The 27829-nt window shown below is 40.0% G+C and overlaps 1 protein-coding gene across 12 annotated transcripts in view; it reads left to right on the top strand.

Moving 5' to 3' along the window:
* The first annotated feature begins 9990 nt into the window (after positions 1 to 9990).
* Positions 9991 to 27829, top strand: part of ABI3BP (ABI family member 3 binding protein) — a 263791-nt gene continuing 245952 nt past the window's right edge. For all 12 annotated transcript variants that reach the window (XM_007164013.2, XM_007164015.2, XM_028168601.2 and 9 more), the window contains exon 1: positions 9991 to 10142. In XM_007164013.2, coding sequence (XP_007164075.2) covers positions 10064 to 10142 — 79 coding nt within the window. In that variant the 5' untranslated portion in view covers positions 9991 to 10063. The remainder of the gene's footprint in view (positions 10143 to 27829) is intronic.

The raw sequence follows: 27829 nt of genomic DNA on the forward strand, positions 1-27829 counted from the left end.
TGTTCATTCTTCCTTTTTGTAATTCTTTTAGGTAGTAGGTTAGGTTGTTTATTTGAGATTTTTCTTCTTTGTTGAGGAAGGTCTGAATTTCCCTCTTAGAACCGCTTCTGCTGCATCTCATAGATTTTTTAAGGTTTTGTTTTCATTTTCATTTGTCTTGAGGTACTTTCTGATTTCTGTTTTTTCTTTTAATTTTAAAAATTTTTACTATTTTATTTATTTATTTATTTTTTGGCTGCATTGTGTCTTCGTTGATGCGCCCGGGCTTTCTCTAGTTGCAGTGAGTGGGGCCTGCTCTTCATTGTGGTGTGCAGGCTTCTCATTGCAGTGGCTTCTCTTGTTGTGGAGCACGGGCTCTAGGTGCGTGGGCTTCAGTAGTTGCAGTACGTGGGTTCAGCAGTTGTGGCACACGGTCCCCAGAGTGAGCGGGCTTTAGTAGTTGTGGCTCGTGGGCTCTAGAGCTCAGGCTCAGTAGTTGTGGTGTGCGGGCTTAGTTGCTCCATGGCATGTGGGACCTTCCCAGATCAGGGATCGAACCCTTGTCCCCAGCATTGGCAGGTGGATTCTTAACCACTGTGCTACCAGGGAAATCCCTGATTTCTGTTTTTATTTCATTGTTGACCCATTGGTTTTTTAGTAGCATGTTGTTTAGTCTCCATGTGTTTGTTCTTTTCTCGTTTTTCTTTCTGTGGTTGATTTCCAGTTTCATATTGTTGTTGTCAGAAAAGATGCTTAAAATAATTTCTGTTCTCTTAAATTTGTTGATGGTTGTTTTGTGACCTAGTATGTGGTCTATCCTAGAGAACCTTCCATGTGTGCTTTAATAGAATGTGTATTCTAGTTTTTTTGAATGTAGTGTCCTGTCAATATCAATTAAGTCCAACTGGTCTGCTGTGTCATTTAGGACCTCTGTTGCCTTATTGATTTTCTGTCTGGAAAAATCTGTCCATTGATGTCAGTGGGTATTAAAGTCTCCTACTATTACTGTATTATTGTCATTTTCTCCCTTTAAGTCTGTTAGTATTTGCTTTATATATTTAGGTGCTCCTATATTGGGTGCATATATGTTAATGAGTATAATATCCTCTTCTTGTATTGATTCCTTTATCATTATATAATGCCCTTCTTAGTTTTTATTTATGGGCTTTGCTTTAAAGTCTATTTTGTCTGATACGAGTATTGCTACCCCAGCTTTCTTGTCATTTCCATTTGTATGAAATCTTTCTTTCCATCCCCTCATTTTCTGTTTGTGTGTGTCTTTTGCCCTGAAGTGAGTCTCTTGTAGGCAGCATCTTGTAAGTTCTTGATTATTTTATCCAAACTCCCACTCTATGTGTTTTGATCAGAGCATTTTTTCCACTGACATTTAATTATTGATAGGTATGTACTTAATGCCATTTTAATCTTTGTTTTCCAGTTGTTTTTGTCATTCTTCTTTGTTCATTTCTTCTTCTTTTTGTTTTTCCTGTTGTGGTTTGATGATTTTCTTTTGTAGTATATTTGTAGTATATTCCTTTCTTTTTGTTTTTTTGTGAACCTGTTGTATATTTTTGATTTGTGGTTACCTCGGAGTTCAAGTATGTTGATCCTTAACTGCATCTACTTGCTTTAAACTGGTAGTCATTCAAGTTCAAACATATTCTAAAAGATCTACATTTTTATACTCCACTCCTCCATATTTTGTGATTTTGATGTCCTATTTTACATCCTCATGCTTATCCTTTTACTGTTAATTATAGTTATAATCACTTTTATAATTTTTGATTGTTTTTAAATCTATGTACACCCTTATTTAAGTGATCTTCAATCCTTTTATATATTTGTCTTTCCTATTGTGGTTTTCCCTTTCCTATAGATTCTTTCTTCTCTTCTATTTAGAGAAGACCCTTCAGTAATTCTTTTAGGTTAGGTTTACTGTTGCTGAATTCTTTAGTTTTTACTTGTCAGAGAAATTCTTATCTCTCCTTCTATTCTAAATGATAATCTTGCTGGGTAGAATATCCTAGGTTGTAGGTTTTTCCCTTTTAACACTTTGAATATATCATGCCATTCCCTTCTGGCTTGCAAAGTTTCTGCAGAGAAACCAGCTAATAGCTTTATGAGGGTTCCCTTGTAACTGACTCTGTGTTTCTCTTGCTGCCTTCAGAATCCTCTCTTTAACTTTTGCCATTTTAATTATATGTTTTAGTGTGGGTCTGTTTGGGATCATTCTGTTTGGGACCCACTGTGCTTCATGTACCTGGATATCTGTTTCCTTCTTTAAGTTTGGGAAGTTTTTGGCCATAATTTCTTCAAATACATTTTTGATCTCCTCCTCTCTCTCTTCTTCTGGAACCCATATTATGCATAGGTTGGCACATTTTATATTATCCCATATGTCTTATATGTTGTTCATTTTTTTCATTTGTCTTTCTGTTTGCTGTTCTGATTGTGTGATTTCCATTATTCTCTCTTCTAGATCACTTATTCATTCTTCCATGTCATTTAGTCTGCTATTCATTGCTTCTAGATTGGTTTTTATCTCAGCAATTGAATTGTCTATTTTGATTGGTTTATTTTTATAGTTTATAGTTCCTTGTTACTGTGATCTGAATTTCTATCAATAATCTTTATTAATTTACTTAGCATTTTCATTACCTCCTTTTTGAACTTGGGGTCTAGTAGGCTGGTGAGCTCTCTTTCATTATCTGTTCTTTCAGGGATTTCTCTTGTTCTTTTAATTGGGAGTGATTCCTCTGCCTTTTCATTTTACTTAACTTTCTCTGTCTCTCTGAATTTAGGAGAAACAGTTATGTACTGTGGTCTTGAAGTGGTATCTTTATGTGGGAGCATCCCTGTGTAGACTGTGTGTGTCCAATGTCTTTGGTGTGAGGGCTGGTTTTGGTATGGACACCAGTCACATCTTTCCTCAGGGTGTGCTTGTCAGTGTCCCCCTGATAAGGGGTATGGTGGGTGTTGCAGTATCTGGAACCTGTGCTGGATGTGAGGTAGGGCTTCATGGCTGTCACCATCCTGTCAGGGGTGGGGTCTGCTCCCCAGTTGTTGGAGGAGAAGCCCTGAGGGTTGGGCTTGATCAGGCTCTGTTGCCCTTGGGTGTGGGTCTTGCCTTGAAGGAGGTGATTGCTGAAACAACTGAGGCCCTTGCAATCACAGCAAACTATTTGCCACCTGTGCAGGTGTTCATGGTTCTGCTCATAAGCAGCCCACATTCGTTTCCCTTTCTCTGTTGTGTTCGTCCAAGATCTAGTTCAAGGCTGTAGTGGGGAGTAGGCTCGGGCTGGGGGTCAGGGCATTGTGGCTGCAGGAAATGAGGTGGCTGCTCTCTTTCCTGAGATCTGGGCTGCCTCTGTGGCAGATTTATCCCAGGACCTGTCTGACCCAGGTCTAGCCTGAAGCTGCAGTGTAGAGTCGGTGGAGCTGGGGTGCTCTCACTGGGAGATGAACTGCTGCATACATGCTGACGATGGCTGTCACTCCTCCACCTAGACCACACCCCAGGCCCTCTGGGCTCTCTGTGTAGCTAGATGAGTCCTCTCCCAGGGTCTCTCTGCTCAGTAGTCAGTGCTTAGCCACCGTATGCTCCTGTGACGCTGCCACTATATGCACTGACAGTGTACTCACTGACACTGGCTCTATGGCTCTGCCTAGATCACACCCCAGGCGCCCCTGTCTGTCTCTGCACAGCTACATTGAGTCTCTGCCCAGATCTCATGCCAGGCTGTGGCGTGCAGTGATCGGGGCCAGTATGTTTGTCCCTTTGGATTGGGAAGTGTGGCGAGGCCTCTGTCCTGATTGTCAGCAAAACAGTACACACACGCTCCTTGAGAGTAGAGTCTAGACTTCTCCAGTCCTTTTATCTGTCTCAGTGGATTTCCCACCAGGTAAGTGGGCCTGTTTCCTCCCTGCAGGACCCCAGGACTGGGATACCCAGATTCAGCCTTGGCCTACTTGCTCCCTAGGGAGAGGGTCCACCCTTGTGGCCCTTCCCAGGGATGCAGATCCCAACCCAATGCCTTTTTTTCTGTCCTACCTGGTTACGTGGAGATCCTTCTTGCAGCTTTGGTTGTATAGGAGTTTTTCTGCCATTTTCCAGTTAGTTCTCCATGAGAATTGTTCCACATGTTGACGTATTTTTGATGCGTTGTGAGGGGAGTTGAGCTCCACGTCCTCACACTCCACCTCCTTGGTCCCCCTCCTCAGGGTGTATTTTTCTAATTGGATTTAGAATGTGTCCTTCCCTTTGGAATACTGTTCTATACTTTATTTCAGTGGTAGCTATGGCCAAAAGGACCCACAAATGCATATCCTGGGGGGAGATATGGCCTCAAATTGTCTTCAAAGGGGTCCTTTTTTTCCATTTCCTTATTTCTGTTCATCCTCTCATAGAGACATTATTCCACAAGGTAATTCTCAACTTCAGTTTTGTAATATCTTTAAAGAATTTAATGAACTCTGCTTGTAACCTGGTTGTCACACCTAAAAACAATGTAACAAAGTTGGGAAGTGTCCAGGGAAGTAGCACTTCCATTAAACAATAAATTAAGAAGATCCAGACTCTGTTGTTTAGGAGGCCATGATCATGGCTGTCTCATCCCAGGCTTTAGTACACATCAGGCCTCCCACATACCACATGCAATGAAGTATAAAAGTCAGCCTAGTGGCAAAATCTCCTATCTAGGTTATGTTCCCAGGACCACCATGCTACTTGCCCTACCTTCTGCTGCCTCCTTACGTTTCCCATGCTCTTGAACTCCCTGATGCTCTACTTTAGGGACCCTCCTCTGGCACATCCTCCTATTCAGAGTCCCTTCTCTGGTTTACTAATTTGTATTCCCCACTCAGCAATTGACTCCCTCAATTTTTATATCATTTAAATCCTAGGTGGGAGATATTTCCTTCACCTGCACAAGCTCAGTTCAGTACTCAGCACTTCCACAAAGAAAGCAGAATTCAGACAAAATAAGGAAGGCAAACTTCAGAGCTCAGAGATGTACAACTTAGGTCTTAAAGAAGCCTGTTTCCAGCTTAATAAAAAGAAAGAATTCTTTACAGATTTTTATAAATACAACTTGCTAATTCCTTCAAAGCTATGAAGCCAAAAATCTAGTCAAGATTTAGACAGACTGAAGAATGATCTGCAAACATCACTTAGGCATTTAAAGGGCCGTACTTCCCTGTGCCAAAAAAGCATTGTGGAAAAGAACTTCGTGCTCTGGTCAGATGTACCCCCACTGGAGCAGGATACTCCTCCAATTGGATCATGAATCTCATTCAGCACAGTAATTACAGAAACAATGTTTGGGCTGAAAACATGGAACACTGGGTTTCCAGTTTCAAATATGAGTCATAATAAAAATTATTTTTATTAGCATCCCCTAGAAACCCACAGCATATCTTTGCATTTTATTAGTTGTAGATCTATAAGCCTTTAAAAATCTCTTAGCATAGGGCATTACGTATGAGAGACTCAAAAGTGTGAGCGGATGAGTAAAATGACTGCACAGAGTTTACGTGCAAGATTTGAAAGACTGATGAGTTTTAGTGGAAGTCTCATTTCAAATAATGGAGTTAATGTTCAACACTTAAAAAGCCAAACATAAAATGATGGAAAACTACAAGTAGTGTTCTGGGCATCCTCCTGCCTTTTGCCCACTTTCCCAAGGAGAAAATATAAATAAAGAGAGTATGCTCTACAATCATTGTACCAGAAATCCATCAGGGTTTAGTGTTGTGTAGAAAAGGAAAGCAGAGAGCACATTCCCAAATTCCCACTTCACCTATTTTGACACATATTTTTGACATAACTCCAGTGTGGGGAGTTTGTTTATTACTTCACCTTGTTCCAGAAAAAAAATGAAAGCAACTTACAAAACCACATAACGACTCTAAGTAAAATAAGCAAGAAAAAAGGGTGGGGATAAAAAAAAGCCAGTGATGATGTCAAAATATGTGCACTGCAAAGACCTATATGTACTTAATATGGGTGGGGGACACATTTGGCTCTGGTTTTCTAACGGTCTATGCAAAAAGAGAACAATGTCACAAAATAAATGCAGCTGATCAGAAAAAAAAATTACATTTTTTTGGACATAAAGAACAGAGGTTTTCCCGCAGAGCTTTTCTAAAGAGGGTACTATATGATTTAATAAACAATGTCGGCAGCACTCTTACTATGCACGATAGTTTCGTGGCTGATTCTTACTGTGAACTTGAATGTAGTTAATGGCACTATACCAAAGATTACCTAACAAAATATTATGGAGTGGGTCAATGCTAAAGTCAAGAATTGTGAAGGGTTGGGATTTTACCATATGTGCAAGCCAACCCACACACTTCACGGATGCTGGCAGGAGACACAAGGATGCTGGGTCAAAGACAAAGGACAGTTATTCACTCCCAGCAACAGTCATAGCTTGAATATCAGCATCTGTGCTCATTCGAGGAGCCCCAGTTTCTACAGGACCACACCAAGAGGTATAGGTGATACCTACAAACATGCCACAGGTTGTATTGCAAGAAACGAAACCTAAGCTTAGGGAACTTGAATCTTTGATAATAGACAATGAGCATGTGTTCCCTTTGCCCAGAGGGAGACATTACCTTTATTATATGAGTCAGTAAACAAACTTCTCTCTTCCAAGGCTGTTTGCTGTAGCAACATCATTGAAAAGGTAGTCTGGAGCACAGGGAATCAGTGCCTCTTCTCATAGGACATCCAGAAATGTGAGAGACTCTTGGAGAATTACCTCCCTTCCCTAACAATAGTACATTCCAAGTCATAGTCTAGCTTTCTCTGGCTCGATACCTTTCAACAATATGGAGGAATTGACGGATGCTGCTTCATTTGACCCTTATTCATCTTAACATATGGGATTCCTATCAGATTCTAGTCACTGGGTACAGTGATAGACAAAAACAGGCATGGTCCCCTGGCTTCACAGAACAGAGGGAAAATACAAATATAGTTTATGTGATTTTCCAGAAGTTCTTCCTAAATGTTCTTTCAACAAAAATTTTTGGTAATAAACTTTATTTTTTTAGAGCATTTTTAGGTTCACAGCAAAATTGTGCAGAAGGTACTTAGATTTCCCAAATACCTACCCCTGGCTCCCGGACATGGAGAGATATACCACATACCCCTGGCCCTCCCATTACCAACATCCCCCAGAGGTTTTACCTCCCACCAGAGGTTTTACCATGTGTTATAACTGATGAACCTCCAATGACACACTGTCCTCATCCAGAGTTCGTATCTTACATTAGGGTTCATTCTTGGTGTTATACACTCTTATGGGCTTTGAATAAATGTGTAAAACAACGTTTTTCAATCTGAGATTCTACATCTCACAAACAGAGCTTCACATTTCTGTATTTCCAGGTAAATACAGACACAGGTGCCTGCAGAGGCATTTGAACCAGGACTTAGGTTTGGCATTCTCTTGTGACACCTGGGAGACGTACGGGGTGTGTGTGTGTGTGTGTGTGTGTGTGTGTGCGTGTGCAAATTCTTCGACAATCGTCATCTCCAATCTACCCACAGGCAGAAGGTAATTCTTCCTTAAAAAATGGCCTTAAATCCTCCAGTGGTTACATGACCACAGCCCTGATGTTTTCCTGTATGAGCAAGGCCCTTAACAGTTCTTCTGGACTATTTGTCTACCTCCTGTTGGGGTTGAGACTCTGACATGACAGAAAACTTCCTGTTTGTTGAGAAGGTAAAATGCCTTCTCTGACGTGGTCCGTTTCTTTAGGACATGTCTCCTTCCGGATCTGAGGAGACCTCTATACTTTCAGGGTCTTCAATGAATGTTCATTGTCCCACTAGCTATAGTAATGCAACCAACTTTTTCTGACAAAATACTAATCAGAGACTGACCTTTGTTTAATTAGCCCCCAGTCAGTTCCAATCTGCAAATAACAATTGCTAATGTAGACCTGATTTAGCCCGCAGGCCAAGCAGACACTGATTCCTGAATTCCATTACCTAACCTTCCGGCTGGCTTCTCACACTGTTTTGAAGAACCAGCCTTCCTCCCCCCACCACCAATATTTCTGCTCTTTTTTACCCCCCCTCAAAAAAAAAAACCCCTGTCATTTCCTGCTAGCATAGTGGCCTCACTGGCTTAACTTGATGGCAATGGATATAGAAGTAGAATCAGCAGTGCCAGCTGGATGAATGTCTAAACTGGGGGTTTGAGAGAGCTGCCTATTCAAGTAAAAAATTAGAGACGAAAAAGACCTGTTAAATAACCCAATCCCCTCGTAGCCAGTGCCAGAGCATTCCTGTGCTGGAAGCTTAGCCGGGGCCAGCTCTAAATGACTTTAACAATGTGCCTTCTCACGCTTTATTTGGAAGATGGGGCCATCTCTTCAGTGTGTCTTTTTTTCTTTTAGTAAGTTTTTTGACTAGAATTTCATTGGACCGCCATTATTCCATTTCCCTTTTACTGTTTTGGTTCAGCTACAGCAACCTCATGAAATAAGCTATTTTCAAAGAGTTGATTTAAATGTACTGACAACATTTAAAGTGCTTTATTAACCCAGTCATTCCAGCAATGCCTGTATTTGGGGTCATGTGATGTAGAGGGAGAGAGGATACACATGGGCTTTGGAGGTAGATGTACCTGGGTTAGAATCATAGTTCTGCTTAATTGGGGGATTTATTATTGTCATTATTTTTGTTGTTTTCATTGACTATCATTTATGATATGCTTCCTGTGTGCCAGGCACCATGGTAAGTACTGTCCAAAAGTCCTGCTAGCAAGTTTGTGAAATTGGTACTGTCATCTCTATTTTTGAATTTAAAGTGTAGTAATGAAGAGTGGAAGCTCTGGGGTTAAATTGTCTGATTAAAATGCCAGGTCTGTTGCTTACTAGCACCGTGACCTTGGGCCTTTCATTTAACCTCCCTATGCCCAGTTTCTCTGTATAATGGGGGTGATGGCAATGTCTGTCTCCTAGGTTATTTTAAGGAATACATATGAATAGATGTGAATTGATCAGATCAGTGCCTGGCGTGGAGCAAGCCCTTAAATGTAACCAGTGTTGATGAGATATAGACGGAGAATTTTGTTCAAAGGCACATAGCATCCAAGTTTATACCCAGCCAGTTCTACTCCAAAGCCCATCCAAATCATTAACCATTAGAATACACTGCCTTGGTCAGGACTCTTAACTTCTCTGAGGCTCAGTTTTTTCTCACTGGTGAAAGAGAGATAACACAAGATCTCCTGTGTGGTCACTGTGAGGATTAAAATGCAATAATGTAGGTAAAGACACTATTACAGAGCCTGTCCCAGAGCTGGGGATCAATTAGTGATAGTGATTTCTCTGTATCTCCATATCTATAGAATATCCCTAGGTATTTGGTTGGCCAAAAGTTTGTTCACATTTTCCTGTAACATCAGTCGGGGAAAACCCAAATGAACATTTTGGCCAACCCAATGTATATCTGTGTGTATATCTATGAATGCATGCATGTGTATTATATATAATGAATAGCTGTGTAGCCAATGACTTACTCTTAAAAGTTTCTCATGATATTGGAACTTCAAAATGGTTCAAAGTGAATTTTTATGGGCTTACTCCCCTTTGAAAGAAGAATGGGATTGGTTTACCAGATAATTAAAAACAGTTTCCTTCCTAATAAAGTTTCATTTTATATTTTTAACGTTCCAATGGTTTTAAAGATGTCTTTTCTGGATTTTTAAAAAGAGTTCATCACATGCTTCAAAACTGCCCAAATACTTTTTCTTTCATAAATATTGTTTGACCATAATTTCAAGTTTTATATCATAGAGGGAAGAGAAGAGACAGACAGTTACAACCTAGCAGGAAATGTGATGATATGTTTTTGCTGCTGTGCGTTTTTTTTTTTTTTTTTTTGATGTGTGTGTGGGAAAGGGTGTGATGTCATTTTGTCTCCACCCCCTGTGAGTAAGCCCACAGCACAGCTAAGTGCAGCCGCCCTCCTCTGTCACCGAGAGACAGTCCACTTAAATGCAGCTCCAGGGTTGCGAGACTCCCACCAGCATCACTCCCCGTGTGAGGTGGCAAATGCAACATGCTCTCCAGCTTGGGGTGTCTACTTCTCTGTGGAAGTATTGCACTAGCCCTGGGAAATGCACAGAAATTGCCAAAAGGCAAGTAGCTCTGATGTTTTGTGTTTTCAAAATAATGTTTAAAAGATACTAGTTTTTAAATGTTGGTATTAAATGTGATCTGCTTTGCCAGATGGGGGGGAATAGAGTTCTTCTCGGAGAGTCAAAATTCAAATGTGTGGAGAAGTAGCTTAAACTTTTGCTTCCCCACGCCCCCCTCTATTTACTTTTCAGTTGGATCTCTTTATTGCAAAAGACGAAAACCAACTTCTTATTAGATTTAGCAGATGTTCACAGTAGCTTGAATGGTATAGCTTCAACTACAGCATTTGTATATTGAATTGTATTGTATAGATGGGTATTATATAGTCTGCTGAAAAGACTTGTTTGGTGTTTTTATCCCCCTCCTCAGAGACGAAATCAGTGCTAGCTGAAGGTTTAAAAGAAGCTAATTTGAAACCTAGAATCTTTTGTGTAAACCTCACACATACCTGTTAGCTTGGAGGCTGAAGGATTCTAGGCAGGGCACACCAACAAAGAACAGTCATGTGCTGATATATAGACACTTCTCTCTGGTGGAATTTGGAAGAGGGTTTGATCTGCTGGACATGACACTCCCCCTTTTCCTGGCTAAATTGCTCTCATTTTAGTGTTGGTATTTTGTTTACAAATGTCATCAGAAGAAAATGAAAATGTCTTAACTTAGCCTCTAGAAACAATCTCTTGAGCCCATCAGCACCAAAACAAGAGCTCACCTCTCTCCTATCTTTGAACACAAATGTTGCATGTATTTTTTTGCTCCTTTCCAGAGGCACTTTTCTAAGCCAACTTCAGGTCTGTGAAGGCTTTTTATGGTTGCAGACTGCTGTAGTCAGCAGGATTAGGAAAAACAGGCTGGAATTTTCATACAGTTATGATGGAAAATATCAGAGGCAATGCAGAGCCATGGGCTTGTCAAAACCCTGCTGTGCATAGAGTCGGAAAGAAAGATTGTTCAGGTCAGAATATCCAAAGATCCTGCTAGGTCCTACCTCTGGGTAGTTTGCTCCAAGATCATCTTGTCCCAAGTGAAAACCATTCTCTCTTCAGTGTGTTAAGTGAAACTTGAATCCAGAGTGTGAAGGCTGAAGGGTTTGGCTAGTTGATATTTCACATGATGATATAAAAAGCAATAAAAACGGCTGAGTAAAACTTTTCAACTCTAAGATAACTCTGCAAAATAAAATAAAATAAAAAAAAATATACACTATTAGATCTTTCTCTTCTATCAAGCATTCTATTTCTTGATCATAGTAAAAGTGTTTAAATAAATCAGTCATGAGCCACAAGCATTCAGAGTTAACTGTTCCTACTGCTAAAATATTTAACAAGGACCCACCATCTGAGAAAAGTCTGGAGTTTTTCTCAGGCTTAATACCTACAAATGTTTTTATTTTACCTTGTATTTACTGTGTAGGGATGATAGCCATAATTTTGTGACTGCAGACTTATGCAAATTCCAAATGTTTTAATTATCATGTTGCAATCACTAGATGCAAATCTCATGACACAATTTTCCTTTATTTGTTATGGTAAAAAAAAAATTGTCAAAAACAGCCACAAAACTTTTGTCTTGCTCATTGCACTTTAATCTGAAGTATTTTCATCCGGGTTTCTTTTGTAATTTAAAAAAATATCCATAGGTTCAGTAATTTGAAAAAAAAAACCTATCAAATTAATATAATTATAAAATAAATGACAAGTCTCCTTTTCTCTAATGCTATGTTTTTTCTTTATCATTGAAGCTACCGAGGGACTTTCTTTTAGCTGAAGTTGCCTTTTTTCAAACTGCATTCCAGGAATAGGTATACTGTCCTCAAAAGGGGTTTGGAGCAGACATCTTCTCCCCATCAATTACTTGAGGAGCATTCATGCTTTTTTCTGTTCTGGGGTGGGGTCACAACAGACTTCAGAACTTGACAGGTTCTGAAAATTTCTCGGTAAAGAAAACTGTCCCACCTTTTTAACCCATTGTTTCCCAAACTCGTTTGACTAAGAGTCCTTTTTCTAGTGGAATAGCTATTATATCTTGCCAGGGGCTTATTTTTCACATTTGGGAAAATACTGAGATAAATAAGAAAAAAAAGAGATTAAAAGGTTTTTTCTTTTCTTTTTCCTTCCTACTTTATATTTTTTTTCAGTTTGTTATATATATATATATATATATATTTATTTTTTTTCACACACAAGCTACTCCAGCTTTCATTTGATTTCCATTTGCATGGAATATCTTTTTCCATCCCCTCACTTTCAGTCTGTATGTGTCCCTAGGTCTAAAGTGGGTCTCTTGTAGACAGCATATATATGGGTCTTGTTTTTGTATCCATTCAGCCAGTCTATGTCTTTTGGTTGGGGCATTTAATCCATTCACGTTTAAGGTAATTATCGATATGTATGTTCCTATGACCATTTTCTTAATTGTTTTGGGTTTGTTTTTGTAGGTCCTTTTCTTCTCTTGTGTTTCCCACTTAGAGAAGTTCATTTAGCATTTGTTGTAGAGCTGGTTTGGTGGTGCTGAATTCTCTTAGCTTTTGCTTGTCTGTAAAGCTTTTGATTTCTCCATCAAATCTAAATGAGATCCTTGCTGGGTAGAGTAATCTTGGTTGTAGGTTCTTCCCTTTCATCACTTTAAGTATATCATGCCACTCCCTTCTGGCTTGCAGAGTTTCTGCTGAGAAATCAGCTGTTAACCTTATGGGAGTTCCCTTGTATGTTATTTGTCGTTTTTCCCTTGCTGCTTTCAATAATTTTTCTTTGTCTTTAATTTTTGCCACTTTGATTACTATGTGTCTCGGCGTGTTTCTCCTTGGGTTTATCCTGTATGGGACTCTCTGCGCTTCCTGGACTTGGGTGGCTATTTCCTTTCCCATGTTAGGGAAGTTTTCGACTATAATCTCTTCAAATATTTTCTCTGGCCCTTTCTCTCTCTCTTCTCCTTCTGGGACCCCTATAATGCGAATGTTGTTGCATTTAATGTTGTCCCAGAGGTCTCTTAGGCTGTCTTCATTTCTTTTCATTCTTTTTTCTTTAGTCTGTTCCGCAGCAGTGAATTCCACCATTCTGTCTTCCAGGTCACTTATCCGTTCTTCTGCCTCAGTTATTCTGCTATTGATTCCTTCTAGTGTAGTTTTCATTTCAGTTATTGTATTGGTCATCTCTGTTTGTTTGTTCTTTAGTTCTTCTAGGTCTTTGTTAATCATTTCTTGCATCTTCTCAATCTTTGCCTCCATTCTTATTCCGAGGTCCTGGATCATCTTCACTATCATTATTCTGAATTCTTTTTCTGGAAGGTTGCCTATCTCCACTTCATTTAGTTGTTTTTCTGGGGTTTTTTTCTTGTTCCTTCATCTGGTACATAGCCCTCTGCCTTTTCATCTTGTCTATCTTTCTGTAACTGTGGTTTTTGTTCCACAGGCTGCAGGATTGTAGTTTTTCTTGCTTCTGCTGTCTGCCCTCTGGCGGTTGAGGCTATCTAAGAGGCTTGATGGGAGGCTCTGGTGGTGGGTAGAGCTGACTGTTGCTGTGGCGGTCAGAGCTCAGTAAAACTTTAATCCACTTGACTGTTGATGGGTGGGGCTGGGTTCCCTCCCTGTTGGTTGTTTTGCCTGAGGCAGCCCAACACTGGAGCATACCTGGGCTCTTTGGTGGCGTTAATGGCAGACTCTGGGAGGGCTCACGCCAAGGAGCACTTCCCAGAACCTCCGCTACCAGTGTCCTTGTCCCCACGGTGAAACAGAGCCACCCCCGCCTCTGCAGGAGACCCCCCAACACCAGCAGGTAGGTCTGGTTCAGTCTCCCCCAGGGTCACTGCTCCTTCCCCTGGGTCCCAATGCGCACACTACTTTGTGTGTGCCCTCCAAGAGCGGGGTCTCTGTTTCCCCCAGTCCTGTCGAAGTCCTGCAATCAATTCCCACTAGGCTTCAAAGTCTGATTCTCTAGGAATTCCTCCTCCCGTTGCCGGACCCCCAGGTTGGGAAGCCTGACGTGGGGCTCAGAACCTTCACTCCAGTGGGTGGACTTCTGTGGTATAAGTGTTCGCCAGTCTGTGAGTCACCCACCCAGCAGTTATGGGATTTGATTTTACTCTGATTGCGCCCCTCCTACCATCTCACTGTGGCTTCTCCTCTGTCCTTGGACGTGGGGTATCCTCCTTGGTGAAGTCCAGGGTCTTCCTGTCAATGATTGTCCAGCAGCCAGTTGTGATTCTGGTGCTCTCGCAAGAGGGAGTGAGAGCACGTCCTTCTACTCCGCCATCTTGGTTAATCTCCCCTTCCTACTTTAGAGTTAGTTAAATATCATTTGTCATTTAAGAAGAGTATAGAATTTCGGAGCTAGGAAGGATGTTAGTGATCACCTAGGCTAGGGTTTCCCAGATCTTTGGATTTATGGACCCATAAAAATATATATTCTTTTTAATATCAGGGTCCCATTATAGAGGACATACTTGAATTACACCATGTGAGAATGTTCAAAGGAGGGAAACCCCCATTGCTCATAAAAGCTAACCATTTTAACAGATTTATAAAACAAATGAATTGATACAAATAAGTCCATTGTTTTATTTTTCTCATTTTACCACAGACTGATGAAAACTTCATCACAGGTCAATATTTGGGGACCATTGACCAGTATAACCATTTATTTTACAAATGGAGGTACCCAAATGCAGGGAGATTTAGTAACTTTCCCACATTGATGACAGAACCAGGACTGGATCCCAGGTTCCTGACTGGATATCTGTGTTCTGCCCTGTTCTGACCCAAATCTTAGGAGTTAAGTTCTGTAGTGTACATGTGAATGCTGTCCTTCCCTTGAATAAAAGGTTTCTTGTAAAGATTTTAAACATTATCCTAATCTTCACATTTTCCCTAGAACCTGTCTGCTGCATGTGTGTGTGTGTGTGGGGGGGGGGCGTATAGTTGATAAATATAAATACAGCTGACTATTTATAGGGAAAAGAAATTATTTTTTAAATAAGAAATCACTTCTTACGTGTCTTATGCATACTTGCATACATAACCACATACTTTGTTATAGAAAATAAGGTACTGCAAGAGTCTTTGTTACTTTTTAAAAGCTTAGAATAAAGTTTGAGAATATTATTAATGGACCTCTTCTCCTCCCTACCCCTGATGACTATGTTCTTTGGCAAATCATTTACCTTTGCTAAGCCTCAGTTTTCTTATCTGTAAAATGGGAATAATGATAACTGTCTTACAGTATTTAGGAGTAAATGAGGTAAGAGTCGCAAAACTTTTAGTAAAGGGTCTGACGTATAACAGGTATTCAAAAAAATGTTTATTGGGTTGCAGAAAAGTAGATCAATACCGAAAAAAATATACACACCAAATAATATGTGATCTTGTGTCCAGACTATCTGACAAACCTCTGGGAGGGTAGCAAATGAGGTGGCATGTTCTTGGTGAAAGGTGGGGCAAGGGAGTTGTGTTGCTCTGCAGGACAATGAGAGAAGGACTCTACTGTTTTCCAGCCCGAACTTCCTCAACCCAATGTTTGACTGTCAAGTTCAAACACTGCTTTTGTCTATGGAAAGCGGCACCTTTGCCCTAGGATCAGCTTTTCTGTGGGGACTGATAAAGCCTCATAGATCCTCCAGGAGAGATCCTCTTGAACTTGTTTTTCAGGAGGAGAATTAGACCATAATACACAGGCCCTGAAGAAGAATTCCCACATTGTTTTAGACCCTTGAAAACCCCTGTGCTCCAGATACCCCTAGGATTCTTTATTCTTGGCACCACAGAACTTTTTTTTTTTCCTGACATACAGGCAGAAATAAAAACCACAGAGAACAATATGTATGTAGTGAAGGGAGCCAAAAAAAAAAAAAAGCATATAATGGGACATGAGAGGCTTGACACACCTCTGCAGAAACTCCTGTGTTTGGAAAATTGCAGTCAGTTAGAAGGCAAAGGCTACTATTTCTAGCCAGCTCTATCAGTCCGCCTGATGTAGGTGTGAGGAAAACCAGAGAGGAGCATCTCTGATACAAGTGTGATCAGATGGCCCGAGGGAATGAGGCTCTTGGCTGTGACTCTTGGCTAGTGCAGAGGGAGGAGGCAGCTGGCTTTTGGCCTCAGGTTGTTACCTGACAGGGTAGAAATCTCTGACTCCAAGGAGAAAAAAAAATCGCAGGGCAGATCATGTTAATAAAAGTAACTCTCATAGCTATCAATAACTCATCACTATTATTATAGATAACATTATTTGAGCTCATATTATTTGTGGTAATTTAGGGTTAAATATTTTTAATGTGGAAAACTAACTAAATGCTCGAAGTTCCCCTATAAAGCAGGTATTTTATTACTCTCAATTTACAGAGGATAAAATTGTGCCTCAAAGTGTTTGCCCAAAGTCATTCAGCCAGCAAGTGGCAAAAGACCGTACCTTTAATTTCTATGTAATATCAGTTCCTTGCTCTACATAAAGATATGTTAATTTGTTCAAGTAACAAACTGTATTCCATGTATATGCAGAGCACTGAGGCTGGGAAGACAAAGCTTGATACCTGTCTTCCTGACCAGTTGACAGAGAAGACAGGGTTGTAAAGGAATAATTACATTAGAGTAAGAACATCCTCTGATTTGGCTGAAGCACAAAGAACTTTGAGAACAATCAGAAAGGACCCAATCCAGACTAGAGGGGTCAAAAATTATGTGGGGATAAGGCACCCAAGTAGGAGCCTGGAAGACAAACATACACTGGGGCAAGGAGGAGAGTAGTGGAAGGGCCTTCCCGACAGGGGTAGCTGCATGGCCAGAGCCCAGGCCACTTCCAGGGGCCGGAGCTCAGCAGGTGTTAAAGTACCCAGAGGGAAAGCCAAGACTGAGTCCACACTGGATGTGACTGTGTCTTCCTTGTCTCTATCTGTCTTGACTCCCCAAGATTGATTACAAAGCAGAAGTAGCAGATTGTCTTTGGAGAAGAGGGCTCATGTCTTACTCTAAATTTTCCCAGCCACTCACCTGGAGTCGAGCTCTCACTCTCCTCGGAGCGCTACCAACCTCACTTTGACAAATCAAGAATGTGTCACTCCAGTGACCCAGTCCCTTTCTCCAGAGGGTGGTTAATACCTGTAAGGAGCCAGGGAGGGTCTTTTCCATCTTAGAACAAGGAGTTTGGGGGAAGAATAGTGGGGAGGGCAAAGAACCCTGATGGGTGGACTTCTGCTTTTATTTGAGTAGTATACATTTACATATTGGTGGGACTGTATTAAAGAGTACATTAGGAAAAAATGGTTCCACTGCTAAAAGAAAACAAACAAGTCTGAAAACCACAGGGGAATTATTTTAGCATTTTCTACAGCTCTAGTTTCTTGGCAGTTGTATAGATTTGTTTGTCTATTCAAGCACTGTCTACTAGGTAAAACTGAATGAGATCCAGCCCCTGTGATAAAAGAAACTTGTATTAGGAATGTAAAAATTGATCAAATATAGTTTTTTGATGCTAAGACTATCATGTTTAGAACCCAGTGCTTAAAAATAAGGTGTCTCTATGCTAATTACACGTTCACTAGTTTAGTTTAGTCTTATAGACTGCTATATCAGTCTGAGATACTGAATATTAAGGAATTTTAGTCTCTATCTCTCGCTCTCAAACGTTAATGAGGCAGGGGCTTCTCTGGTGGTGCAGTGGTTAAGAATCCGCCTGCCAGTGCAGGGGACATGGGTTCGAGTCCTGGTCTGGGAAGATCCCACATGCTGCGGAACAACTAAGCCCATGCACCACAACTACTGAGCCTGCGTGCCACAACTACTGAAGCCCATGTGCCTAGAGGCCGTGCTCCGCAACAAGAGAAGCCACCTCAGTGAGAAGCCTGCACACCTCAACAGAGTAGCTCCCGCTCACCGCAACTAGAGAAAGCCCGCGTGCAGCGACAAAGACCCAACGCAGCCAAAAATAAATAAATAAATAAATACATTTATTAAAAGAAAAAGTTAATGAGGCACAGGGTAGCACTTGAGAATAGACAAATTCATTGATACTGTATTATAGAAAAGACAGTTAAAATGTTCTTATAGGTTAATGTGTGTTGACAGAATATTTCTTTAAGACAAAAGTGAGGTGTCTAATGAAGGGAGGGGCATTAAGCAAATGTGACCAACTATTCTATCTGGGTCACCATCCTCAGAATGATTTCCCTTTTACCTGATTCCTGATTGCCATTTATAAAAGCAGGTATAAAAGCAAGGGAGAATATGGAAAGTAAATAGATGAACTTACTAAAAGTGATCTAAAAATAAATGTAAAATTAAAAAATTAATAGGATAATCTAATGTGAGACATTACTAGAGTAGTAAAATAAAAATATAAAAATAAATAGTATCAGCCAAAGAATGAACACGCTAAAAAAAGAAAAACAATGGTTTAAATACGTATATTCTGTTAAAATAACATTTAAAGACTATGACAACAACCGTATTACTAAGTATCAGGCATGCTGTTTAATGCTAAGTGTTTGTATACATTGTCTCATTTCATCTGTACACCTATGGAATATATAGTATTATCCCCATTTCACAGATGAGGAACTAAGCCTAAAGAATATGTTATCATCTACTGCATGATAAATTATTACAAAATTAGCAGCTTAAAACACCACACATTTTTTGTTTCACTGTTTCTGTGGGTTAGGAGTCTGAGTCTGGCCTAGTTGGGTCGTCCCCTTCATGGTCTTTCACAAGGCTGCAACAGAGGTGTTAGCCAGGTTCAGGTCTCATCTGAAGTCTCAACTGGGAAAGGATCACCTTTCAAGTTCTTGTGGCTATTGGTAGAGTTCAGTTCCCTGAGGATCATTGGTTTAAGGGCCTCATTTCCGTACTGGCTGTTGGCCAGAGGTCACCTCTTTTCTTTGCCACATGGGCTTCTCTATTATGGCCTCTTGCTTCATCAAGGTGTACAAGCCCAGATGCATCTGCAGGCAAGACGGAAATTACAATACAGCCTAATCATGGAAGTGGCAACCCATCACCTTTGCCATATTCTATTGGATAGAAGCAACTTCCAGGTCCTGTCACACAAGAGGATTACCCAATAATGGGAGATGGGGATTATTGGGGGTTATCTTAGAGTCTACCCACCACAAAACGGCCAATAGCTGCTTGAAGTCACACAGCTAGTAAATGATATAGTGGAACTATGAATACAGGAAATCTAACTCCAGAAAAATATACTGGTTTGGGCATTAACACCCCATCTACTTCTCACAGAGTTCAGCCTTTAGTGGCAGATGCCCAGCAGGCAAACTAACCAATTTGTCTGCCTCCATGGTTGGAGCTGTTGTAGGAAATCCCTGAGAATTGAGATAAATATCTTACTACTACAAAGACTCAAGGTATATATTCAGCACTCAATGTGGACCCTATTTTCTGTATATAAAAGGCCAGTCAATGCCTAGATTCCTCAAGTGTGGTCAATCCCATGTAAAGCAGTATGCAAAGTAAATGCCCCCAAAATAGAAACTTTTCTTTCCTTGTAAGACTCAGCTGCCATCATCTCTTAAAAAGAGAAAACGTAAGACAAAATGAAAGTTCTCTTTGACAAAATGTACAAATATTAAACAATTAACACCTATGAAGTTGATGATACAGTCCCCATAAAATATGTTTCTGAAACATCACTGAGTGCCTCTTCCAGTATATGGAGGAGTTGCTGTAAGGTCGAATTAAATTTTTGTTTGGAGGATGAAAGTATACTTCTAGCAGTGGATGTGATGGAGACAACTGGTTAAACTAAAGGAGCTTCTTTCAGATCCTTTTTGGTATGAATACAACAACAATTCTTCCATATGCCCTAGGAATCAAAACACAAAATTTAGGTTGTACACAAAATATATTCTTAACGTGACACCCAGAACCTTGTAGAATGTTAATACTAGAATACCCTGTCGAGTATTTTCTATAGAGAATAGCCCACAGTCTCTTCTTGTGTTGGGATGTCCCAAAGGCCTGGGAGGTACATGGTGAGAAGGGTAAACTTCAAGGTCTCAGGCTACTTTGTAAAAGTTCTGTGGACAGCAAGACTGAATCAGGACTTACCCCACTGCTCATAATTTTCGCTTGGGTTCCCCACCAAGAACTTTCCACAGTGAGATTTTTATAGTGTGTTGTAGGTTTGCCTGATCTAACAAAACCCTGACTAATATTCCCAGTGATTTTGGTAGAAATTTTTGAGCCTTAAAAGCTAGTCTGAGGTTTTTAGGCCTTCTCAGTGTAGCAGGCTGTGAAGTCAGCTAACATCCCTCCCTGTGGAATTCTGGAAAGGAGATAGGAGATGTGATGCCTTCATAGAAGTTTCATTATTGCTCTCCAACCAAGGACTATACATCTAAAGCCATACACTAGAAAATCAGACCAAATCGACCCAGTCCAAGCACCTTCTGGTCAGATTAGAAATTAATTTTAGAGAAAATTGAGGTCTAATTTAAGCTTCACCTATGATATAGCAACTCAATGTTTACTTTAAAAATAAGTTTAGCTATGAGTATAAATACTATAACATCTATCCTCAGCAGTTGTAACCTGTGCATTAGAATAACAAAGTTTTCAAAAATATCAGTACTGTTCTGCTCCTCTACTCAGTTATGATTTAATTGGTCTGGGATGGGAGAGTTTAAAAATTCCACAGGTGATTTTAATGTGGCCAGAGTTGAGGACCACTGATCTACAGGTTTTGAAAATTTGCATGTGTAAGTGCTTGATAAATCTTTCTGGATGAGTGCAGGGTAAAATTTAAAAGTTGCAAGTGAATTATTTTATTATTTAAGTTTTAAAACAAACTTAAAGGTGATTTTTCTTTTGTGCTACTTTGTTCCTGGATTTTGAAGCATTATTTGGAAGCATTTTAAACTTCCTTCTCAGGCCAAATAAAATAAGAAAATGTTTAAAATTGAGATTAACATTTGTTTTTGGTGTTAGAACATAAGTTCAAATGTCTACTTTTACAAAATCTCAGAGGTTAGATCTGAGAAGCTATGGCTGATTGTGTTTTTCAGAACTGGACTTACATTTGCTTATTCTGTCATTCAATTAACTTAAAAAAAACCATCACATTAAGATTATTGGTACACACACACACACACACACACACACACACACACACACAGTAGAATATTACTCAGCCATAAAAAAAGAATGACATTTGCAGCAACATGGATGGACCTGGAGGACCTTATGCTAAGTGAAATAAGTCATACAGAGAAAGGCAAATACTATATGATATCACTTATATGTGGAATCTAAAAAATATAACAAACTAGTGGATATAACGAGAAAGAAGCAGTCTCACAGATATGGAGAACAAACTAGTGGTTACCAGTGGCGGGGGAGTGACATACTTAAATATTTAAATATTTTTATTTAAAAAATAAAATTAACTTAAAAAAGAAATACAACTTAAAAAGAAAATAATTTTTTAAATCATCATATTAGGATTATAAGGATGATTTAGACATTTCCTGCTTTCAGGAGTTTGAAATTAGTTCTATTTAAAACTAATACACGTTGGCCACACAAAAGTCATTTTCTTAAAATCTGCAGGAGTTAAGCTATTCCATTGTGTTGTCATGCACTAGCTTTAAGTGATACCTATGTACATAAAGAAGAAAAAATGAATTTATGTAATATGTTAAGAACAAGCACCCTATGATCCCAGTCAATGCAAAATACGAGTTGAGAAAACATTGAATAAATTTCCCCCATTCCAAAGGTCCGGGTTATGTGAATTGCCTTTGGAAATTGTTCCTTTAATTGTGCATGTTACCATATACATTCCAGCCCATCTTCTTTGTGCTTTACGTTAAGGGTAATTTATGAGCGCGTAGGATGACTTATAATCTGAAACATCTTTGAAGTGTATTCTGCTGTGTCTTCAATAAAATGAAAGATCTCTCTGAGTGGAGGATGAACCCCTGATAGGACGAAGCTGGGGGTACATTGCTTCCAAGATGCCGAAGTGGAGTTTCAGATTTCCTTCCTCCTTTAATGCCATCCTTTGATTTTTCCAATCTGTTAGCTGATAAGAAAACATTCTGGTTTTCCAAGGACCCTGCTGAGAGTCTGCTGTGCACACGTGTGTGGGCATGCGAGTCTTAACAGGCCTTCCTTCTCTGAGAGCAGCAGATTCTCTCATTGAAGGAGGGGATTGGGGTGACTGCCAAAGTCACGCTGGCAGAGAACTCTGGAATTCAGTGCTGTTACAGATATGCCGGTGAGGCACTCAGGACAGAGTTTCCTTCTCCTTTCACGTTCCCAGATGGAGTTAAAGTATCTCTATCCAGTAAGTTTGGGATCATGTATCAGATGATCTGAAGAAGGGCCCCTCCCTTCCTCTCTTGGCTCATCCTCTTTAAATACCCCAACGATCCTGCTGTCACAGAATAATTCTCTAATTACTCATGCTTTTACTAGAATTAGAAGGAAAGTGATGCTGGCCATGTTCTGCCATTGAGGTTTACCCTAAACTGTAGTTTTGTTATGAATTGGGAGGATAAATATTGGGAAATAGCAATAGGGGCTAGTGGGTAAAGTATTGGAGTCAGTGTGAGCCTGGCAAGTGACCTGATCTCTCTGAACATCAGATCTGCTTCCCTGAAAAAAGGGAATAATAAAAATACCAGTTCTCTTTTTAGCTTCCACTAATAAATAATAATACTAGGGTGGCTTTAATGGTTTTTTGGTAGTAATTTTCTTAACCTAAGTAAGAGGAGATGTGGAAGGCCAGCCACAATTTTGAAAACTCTTCACCTGTCCTGGCAGCTAAAGAAGGATCTGGACACTCTTGTCTCCTGGACATTTCCTGAGAAGAGGCGGAGCTAAAAGAATGCTCTGTTGCCGGAAGTCAGAGTCTCATGTGTCTGGGCCTGTGGGGTGTCAGCCTCACAGTGACCCAGGGCCTGAAGACGGGAGCCACGGCGCTGTGGGTTTTTAAACACAATTCTTGCCACCAGAAGCTCCTGTTCCCCTGGCCAACTCTCCCGCAGGGGTTTGGAAGCTTTTGCTCAGAGAAGATTTACGTTTTATTGTGGAAGAACTAGGAGCACAAATCATGGTCCTTGGTCATTTTTTCCTCCACATACGCTTGGGATGTGGTTCTGTGTGATTTGACTGTCTCCTGGATGCCTGGTCTGTTGGTCAGCTCTCAGGTACTCGGTTGGTCTGATGAGATGACTGATCAGTCCCCTAATGAGACTCTTTTGTTTTTTCTCTGTCCTCCCTCTTTTTGTTCGTAATCCTTCTTTCCCTTCAGTCTCCTTCTCTCTCTTTCCTTTTGAATTCCCTCCTTTCCTCTTTCCCTCTTCTCTCAACACCATGAGTCCTCAGAACATTCTCCTGGCTTCCACCCCTAACCTCTGCCACTGACCACTTTGGCCCTAGGCCTCACCTCACAGTTGACTCTTCATCTGTTTGGATTCAGCAGGAATCAGCCCTTTGGAAGACAATGCACACTTTGTATTTTTTTTCAAGGCAGGAATGGGTGTTTCAATGTCAGGCTAAACGTTCCACTTGATTGAAAATATCATGGTTTCCTGATCATTTATCTTGGCATCAGTAAGCCTGCAAAAAGCACAAATTTACATTAATTTGATAAGCTCTGTGCATACCAGATTAGACAAACCATACTGTATATTAACACCATAGTTCATTCTTAAATGGTTTTGAATATGGCATAAGTTAGTATATCCCATGAATTATGTCAATAACATATGCATGATAAACACCAGATATCATAGTGTTATTTTGTAAGGTCACTTTTTTATTTGTTCCTGGATTTTTGTTCCAGGGTAGCTGTTGGTGTTTGATACTTTCAAGAACTTGCAGAGAACTTTGCCTTTTCCAGTGGCTCGAGTTGGGTCTTAAGTTCGAATGCCATGTTTCTCTTCATTTGATTTGTAGCCAACATTTCCATGAAACTGAGTTTCTGTGTCAACTGTCCCCATGAAATGTGATCCTCTAATTTGCAACTGGATCACAGTTGTGGCATTTCATATACATATACATATATATACATATATATATATATATATATATATATATATATATATGGATATATAAAATTACATTTCCAGATACAGGTTTATGTGCTTACACCTGTATGTGCCATGCTGCATTGCTGTATTTGTTCTCCTTGTAATACAAATCAAAAACATAAATATGAAATAGATGAAAGTCCTAGAATGGATTAAATTTGGTGTGACTCACCATTGATTTTTGATGGATTAACACACTGGTATTAGTGTGGTTTAGAGTTTTGTTCTTATGCAGAACAACCTAGTTGTAAAACTCTTTATAAACAGCCTTTCACTAGAGCAAGTGATTGTTTTTACTATCCTATTTGGGGAACAGTAACTCAAATTTAAAATATTGATATTACAACTGAATCACCAGAATAACTAATAAAAAATGTCCTTGAATCACTTAAAGAAGTAACAAGACTTCATATCTAGGTTAGTCAAAATTCTTTCTCCACATACACTTGGCAAGAAGTCCCACTTTCACAATTTTTCACCAATGTGTCAGTGCTTTCTCAAATACTTTCAGGTGCCTTTCCCAGCTGTTTACAAAGAACACCATTCAGTTTTAGGAGACCCTAGATTTGTTAGCTGAATTGCATTATATAACACTTATTCTTCACCGGCCATTCAATCCAAGCATCTGTTTTCACTTATGTCAGAAAATTAAGACAACAAGTATTTACTGTAGTGTTTTCCAAAGTCATCATAACCCATGGCTTACATGTCATCTGTAAGGTTTTTCTGGTGTCCCAGAAACATCCATTTCAAACATTCCTTTTCATGGCCAGAGGTTCATAGGCCACAAAGGAACCACAGATGTTAACACTAAATAAACTTCCTGTAAGTTATGTTATCAAACAATTTAAATGACATTAAAAGATAAACATTAGCCGAGTCAAGATCCTTTTAGGGATGTCTCTTTCTAGGGACTTTCTTATTTTGTGAGACTGCTTGTTTGTTTCTTTAAACAAACAACATGGAGAAACATGTACCTCCATTTATCTGCCTTTCTTCTAAGGTCTCTCCCATCTACCCTTCTTCCTTTATGGTACTTGCAGTCTACATCCATCCACAAGGCCTGGTTGTAGAAGATATTTAGATGGGAATAGGAAAAGAAACCCATGAGTTTTGTTTCATTGAGATACAGCTGTTTAACAAACCTGGAGATGATCATTCTCAAACTATACTGAGGAGCAAGGAATCACTGAGTGCAGTGGTCCTTAAGCTTGAGCAAGCATCAGAATCATCTTGTTAACATTCAGCGTGCTGGGCCCCATCCCTAGAGTTTCTGATTCAAGACCTGAGGTGGGGTGGTCCAGAGAATTTACATTTCTTATAAGTTCCCAGGTAATGCTGGTGCTGCTGGTCCTGGGGCCATGTTTTGCAAACCACTGACTTAGTGAATCTGTTAAGTATGCGGAGCTCTACCTCCCCCAACCCCGCCCTTCGCTCCCTCTAACCTTACTATAGTCACACCAGATTCCAGTTTAGTAGGTCTGATCATCTGCATGTTAAACACTGTCACTGATGATTCTGATGAGATTAACTGTGTATGGAGAAATACACAGTTATAGAAACTGATCTGTTTATATAATCAGTACCAAGCACTGGGGCACTAATTCAAAGAAAGTGGCTGAGAGGAAATTAGCTAACTTAACTATAATTCTATAAATTTGGAGAACCTGTGCTTTTCATTTGTTCAGCATATGAAACATGACTGTAGAGAATGTTTAGCTTCAGACAGCGAGAGCTCTAGTTCTTGTGATGAACTTCTGTCTGGCTTTATACTTAGAAACCATTTTTTTGCATCGCTAGCTGAAGCATGAGCAGCATTCATCATTAACTAACCTTGTTTGGTGGTGAGTAATGTTTAACTCTGGAAGGTTTGGGTGACATTATGAGATATTAGTGAGTCATTCTGTTTGTGTATATGTATATTAAAGTTAATGCCTAATATTAGCCTGAAGCATCTGTTAAGTGTAACCCAAACTCAAGATAGCCCACTGTAAAGTATGAACAGTTTACTTTACCAGGTCAATTAAGAAAAATACCACTGTGAAACAAAAGGTGAATTTGATACGTCACATGAAAGTCCTCTGTTATTTTGACTTACATAGACTTGTTAACTAGCCAGTCTTTCAGCTAATACTGGGCATCAGCCTTTTGTTGAACATTAGCTGTGACATTTATATTTGGCAGCCAGCTGAAAACATTGCGTATGTTGCTTGCAAGTTAGAGTTCTTTTTCTTAGCTCCAGGAGTCCATAAAAGTCTTCCAGTTGTATGTAAAATAGCACATTTGTGGGTATGTACATTTTGGGGGTGGGGCGCGGCTGGTCTTTAGATATTAAGATTCTCAAAAAGTCTAAGAGCCAATGAAAGTGAAGAACCACATGTCTAGGCAGATGCCTTTCACTGAGTTAGAATTAGGATGCATCAAGTGAGTGGCTGGAAGGATTACCACCATAGTCATAAAACATGCAAAAAGGTCTTTGAGATGGTTCATGAAAAATCTCAAATTTCATAACTAAGCTGTGAATACACAGTTTATGTAATTGATTTTGATATGGTGCAAAAAAATTTAAATGTGGAAGTATAGAATTCAAAATGAACTTCACCTCCTGTACTTACCCTTTGTATAGTCCCCTCACACGTGGAATTGTGGCTGGCCTGTGTATCCATTAGAGTACAGAAGAAGTGAAGTGAACATGTGTGACTTCGGAGGGTAGGTCATGAAAGACATTGTAGTTCACTTCACACCTTGCTCTTTCCCTGAAGCTCCACATCTGGAGGAAGCCAGGTGCCATGTCATGAGAATACTCAAGCAATCCTGTGAAGAGGTCCCCATGGTGAGGGACTGAGAAATCCTGCCCATAGCCAGCACAAATTTGCTAGCCATATGAGTGAGCCATCTTGGAAGTGCATCCTCCAACCTCAGTCAAGCCTTCCGCTGACTGCAGCCCTGGCCAATATCACGACTGCAACCTCATGAGAGATTCTGAGTCGTATCTACCTAACCCAGCTGTTCCCAAGTTCCTTCCTGATCCACAATAGCATTCCTTCCAAATGCTATCATTGTTGAAGCCACAAGGCTTTGGGCTAATTTATTGTGCAACATTAGGTAATTAACAAGGGGAGTGTGTTTGCTGCCCTTTTTATTATAATTTAAAGGAATATTTAAGTGGAATTAAAAATAGAATAAGAAATGTAGTCTTTATTGGCATATGGCTCTGAAAATATAGTCTTGCCTACAGGCAAAGGATAAGTGGAAATAAATTCTGAAAGAGAGTTTTTGGATCAATTACCTTTTCAGGACCACAAAAAGCTCGGCATAAATGCTGATCAAAGAGTAATGGGAAAAATATGTGAACAAATAACCTTTTAAAGGAATCATGGAAAATGTTTGGTAGTTTAGAGTGGCTTAAGGACCACGTTTTCCAAGGCCTTGGTAAATGGCCTTGTCATTCATTCCGGAGGTGATTTCAGGGCTGGCCTTAGGCCAAGGGTGGGTCTGTATTGGTTCTGCTATCATTTAGGAGTCAACCTGTACCCAAGACAGCTTTAGGAGAACCAGAACCAAGATCCACTCTGTAGCTAACCTACATCCCTAAATTCCCCTGAGGAGCAAATGGGTCTCCTGGGACAAACCTGGATCAGGCCAG

Source organism: Balaenoptera acutorostrata, chromosome 4 (assembly GCF_949987535.1).
Source record: "Balaenoptera acutorostrata chromosome 4, mBalAcu1.1, whole genome shotgun sequence".
In the NCBI taxonomy this organism is placed as follows: domain Eukaryota; kingdom Metazoa; phylum Chordata; class Mammalia; order Artiodactyla; family Balaenopteridae; genus Balaenoptera; species Balaenoptera acutorostrata.